The sequence below is a fragment of the Gavialis gangeticus genome, unplaced genomic scaffold, assembly GCF_001723915.1.
Source record: "Gavialis gangeticus isolate Ggan-Ray unplaced genomic scaffold, GavGan_comp1, whole genome shotgun sequence".
Taxonomy (NCBI): Eukaryota; Metazoa; Chordata; order Crocodylia; family Gavialidae; genus Gavialis; species Gavialis gangeticus.
Genome location: NW_017729006.1, coordinates 10,877,161 through 10,881,866, shown reverse-complemented (window position 1 = coordinate 10,881,866; position 4,706 = coordinate 10,877,161). Strand labels below are relative to the sequence as shown.

The following is a 4,706-nucleotide window of genomic DNA, read 5'->3' as shown; positions in this document are numbered from 1 at the left end:
ACATGCGTTTTCTCAGAGAAAAATATCATCAAAGTTTGTTTTTTTTCCTCCAAGACTTAAGCAAGGAGCAACTGTACAGAGAATGCCTCAAACAATAAATTCCTGATACATATTACAGAGCAAATAACAGATACGAAGTCTCTGAGCTTGTAAACACGGTGATCTAACAAAGTCTTACCGCTCCAGCTACGAGTCCTGATTGATTGTAGCTCTTGGACGCTGCCACAATACATGCAATGAAAAGCAGAACTGTACCAATTAAATAATGCAGAAATTCCTGCAAAGACAAATATAGTGCACTATCAGAAAGGCATGTCAACGTGACTTAATTCAAAAGTGTACAAGCCAAGGCAAATGCTGATCACTTGTAAATCAAATAGAAAGAAAAACTAAGCAGAGAAACTACCTCAAAACAAACAGGGGAGAAAGGGATTTTTGGACATCTCGTTTGTGTACAAAATTTCAGATCCCTTGTTAGAAAGTCAGGATCAGAGCTTCAGCTCCTTTGCAACCTGTGGAGTTACGCTAATTTACACCAGTTTAGGATCTGGATTTTGGACATCAAAAATCCATTCATTCTAAGCAGAATGGTTATGTTACTAGATTTTAAAAAACCTAATTTATAATGAGGTAACAAGACCTATGGTCAAGCCCTATAAGGCAGGTCTCTTCTGTTAACTGACCCTGCTAGTAGGACTTGGATCCCTGAAGAAAGCTATTAAGTCTGGCTGATTCATTCTAACTTGTGCAGCTTGTTAGCTTCACCAGAATATAAAAGGTGAATATGACTGACTAGCCAGGGAAACTATGGGATGAAACAGGAACATCCTGCAGGATATCCTAGAAACATGCCAGGTTCTGGAGTGAGGGAAGCTGAGGTTTATGTTTTGCTATTGTTGGCTTTACTGAAAGGTTATATTTCACCTGAAACAGCCTGAATAGACTTTGTTCAAATAGGACAGAGCTAACATAACTAGGTAAATGGTGCGGTGCTGTAACTAGTTCTCAGTCATAAGTTTTTTCAGCTAAGTCTTTACTATTAGCCTGATTCCACATTACTCTGCATCTCGTCCAGTAACTTGCACCTTGGAAAGTAGTTGTATAATGCTACTATCCTGTGTCTGGTAATATTTTAAAGCCACTTTGGTTAGCAATGAAAAAGGGACAACAGTTCAGCTCAGAATATACAGGATAGTTTTAGAACTGGAACACATCTGCTAGAAAAAAAAGAGACCACCACAAGACAAAACAAAACGAAACCAAAACCCAATTTCCTTTTTCAATACATTTTTAAAAGGTCACCTGTAGTTTTCTAATGACTCTGCCACTGAGAAGTATAAAGGCTTTGTTTTCCCATAAGCCAAGCTCTGTCGCCATGATTTGGGGAAAACACTGCTATTCAGAACTCAGTTAGAATTTAGTCTAATAAAATTAGAATTAATTAGAAATTGATCTAATAAAAGGTATCATTTTGGAACCAAGAGTTCTAGTTTTTTGTATGTCCTATTCAGAACAGCATTTAAGCATAACTTTAATGTTCAGCATGTGTTTAAGTGCCTTTCTGAATTAGGGTCAGTCTATTCAATGCTCAGTTATGAGCAGTACTGGAAATAAAGGGCCCAAAGTACTGGAGTACTGCATCCAATTTGGAGTACTGCATCCAGTTCTGGGTGCCGCACCTCAAGAGGGATGTGGACAACATGGAGAGGGTCCAGAGAAGGGACACTCGCATGATCAGGGGGCAGCAGAGCAGCCCCTATGAGGAAAGGTTAAGGGACTTAAACCTGTTCAGCCTCCACAAGAGAAGGCTGAGGGGGGATCTAGTGGCCATTTGCAAACTAGTCAGAGGGGACCAGCAGGCATTGGGGGAGTCCCTGTTCCCTCGAGCACTACCAGGAGTGACTAGAAATAACGGTCACAGGCTGGCAGAGGGTAGATTCAGACTAGACATTAGGAGGCGCTACTTCACTGTCAGGGTGGCTAGGATCTGGAACCATCTTCCAAGAGAAGTGGCGCTGGCTCCTACCCTGGGGGTCTTTAAGAGGAGGCTAGATGTACACCTTGCCAGGGTTGTTTGACTCCAGTACTTTTTCCTGCCATGGCAGGGGGTCAGACTTGATGATCTGCTCAGGTCCCTTCTGACCCTACCAACTATGAAACTATGAAAGTCTCTTTTCATCTATCTCAAAGTAACTCTATTACATTCAATGGCATTAGTTCTGACTTACACTGGTTTGAATGCAGAATCAGACCTAACTAACATACAATAGTCCCAATACCTTCAGTTTAGCAGGCACTATGCCTAATATTAGAGGATTCATACGTGGAAAAGAAGAAAGTTAAAAAAAAAAAAGGAATACAAAGGTGGTAAGGAAGTGACAGAGTGTATACGCTTAACAGCAGCCCAAACAATGAGGTAGAGAAAAGGTGCAGCGAAGCAAATCTACTTCACTTACCGCAAGAGGCCAGCTAATGCAGGTAAGCATTTTGTAAACTCGGAAAATGTAGACCAAGTAAAAGATACCAATCATAATCAAGTCACATATGCTGACAATCTGAAAGTAGCTGTAGGCACTGTAATCTGTCCACACTGAGCTATTGACACAGATGAATCCAATCAGCAGTGATACCTAAAAGATAGAACAGGAAAACAGAATGGTAAATTTAATTAGCAAGCCCACCAACATGCTGTATAGCAAGGATGTTAAAGATAGGGCCTGCGCAGAATGCTATGATTTGGCCCTCAATGCTGCCCATGGATCTTTGAGTGGACCCATGGAGCCAAATGACTTTGACTCCTTGCTGTATAGAATAAGAAGAAAGTATAAGTACAATAAAACAGAATGTAAAAAGCAGAGAACAACCCTTTAAAATCAAGCAGATTTTAGCATAGTACAAGAAGAAAGACAGTGGAAGTCAATGAACGCAGCGTCAAGAATGAAAAAAATAAAAAATGATAAAATATTAACATATTAGAAGTAAAATATATTGAGATAACATTTAAAGCAGGAAGAGACAAATGTAAGAATGGAGAGTGTTCATGGGATTCATCCATCCAAAAACAATGAGACAACCTGAAGTGCAACAGTGGGATCCCAAAAAATTGGGGTCAATTAAGGTATGGTAAAAGACGCCTCAAGTGTAGAAAGCATGAAACACATAGTGGTTCAGGGACTGAAGCAACTAAATCACATAAAATGTCAATGGGATTTTGATTTGTGGGTTACTTAAGTCAATGGGGGCCATCTTTTCTGGCAGGCATGCCACAAGGTAAACCATATACCCTCACTGAGTGACACTTGAATCCCCACCCCTTGCCCGATCAGTTGTTCTACTTTCTGCTCCCTGCCTGAGCTACTGCTGTGTTTCCTGCTCCCTCCATGATACAGCATGTGCCCCCCCCCACACACACACGCACACACACACACACACACACACACACACAGAGGCTGTCCATGCCACTTCTGGCAGGACTACCATTGGTTGACTACCCATGACTTAGTGTCTTTTAAATGTTACTTAAGGCCTAATGTTAAACCATTAAAGGACACACAGAAGCCAAGATCCTGCACACACAGGATTTCTCCCAGGCATACTCTGAGAAGCTGGGTCCAATAAAACCAATTTAAAGTCAATCTTTACAACCAGCCAATAATAGTGAATATAGGATAAGCATAACATGACGGCAAGTATAATAGTGTGGAAGAAATTTATATTTTGTTCCCTTACTTATGTACTACACAATTGTCACCTTCTGATAGAACTTCAAATAGCTTGTACAATGACTTGTCATGGTTTAACATTATGTGCCAACCTGAAAAGGACTTGACTATTATTTTTTAAAAGTTGCAGTCGTTTGCCTACTCACTCTTGTGGCTGCTTCAAAGTTAGATTTGCTTAGGTACATCTAAGTGGGTTTCCCCTAGATGTACCTCAGGATTTTCTATTTATAAACTCTGAACACTTTCGTTGCTTTAGCCATTTTTATTTTTCAGTTCCCTTTAAGTCAGCCAGGTATAGGAAACTACTGGTCTACACTTCTACGGTTTCTCTAAAGCATTCAAGAGCTTTGTCATCTTTCAAATTTCTACTAAATCTAATCTATTACCAGAATAATTTCAGAAAGCTCAAATGCTTATACACAGCTTATTTATCCACCACAAGACAGCTGTAGCCTGGTGTGGAAAAAGGGATAAGACCACAACTTCGCATCAACTGTAACCTAATCTGTATGTGTTTGAATGTCAAAATAAATGGGTCACCATAGCCCAGCGATTCTCAACCATAGTGTTATGAGATCCTTTGAAGGATGCATCAAGGTCTGAGGCAATAAGCAGGTAAGTGCAGGGTCAGGCTTGTCCTTGCCTGGCAGATCCCCCACTTCTACTGCCTGGCCCCTCTGCAAGGAAGTAAGCACTGAAATAGAGGGTGCCTATACACGTGCAGCAAGGCTACTCCGATGTACTGTAATTACAGATTAATCAAGTCTGCTGAAATGTGATAATCACCGCACTCCAGCAGACTCCAGAGTCATGTGTATCAGTGTTCCCCGTGCTGAAAAATGGTGATGGGGGCACTTCAACTAAAGCTACCGAGCTGCCATTTTTCAGCTTGGGGATGCTGATATACATGATGCCCCGGGCGCTTTAATTAGAGTGGCTCTCAGAGTCGCTCTTATTAAAGTCTACACACACACACACACACAC

The 4,706-nt window shown here is 41.0% G+C and overlaps 1 protein-coding gene across 4 annotated transcripts in view; it reads right to left on the bottom strand.

Annotated features, from left to right (window-relative positions):
- Positions 1-4,706, bottom strand: part of CMTM7 (CKLF like MARVEL transmembrane domain containing 7) — a 60,056-nt gene that overhangs the window by 10,393 nt on the left and 44,957 nt on the right. For all 4 annotated transcript variants that reach the window (XM_019508797.1, XM_019508798.1, XM_019508800.1 and 1 more), the window contains exons 2-3: positions 2,457-2,630; positions 179-277 (exon numbers count right to left, since the gene is read on the bottom strand). In XM_019508797.1, the coding sequence (XP_019364342.1) occupies positions 179-277; positions 2,457-2,630 (273 nt within the window). The remainder of the gene's footprint in view (positions 1-178; positions 278-2,456; positions 2,631-4,706) is intronic.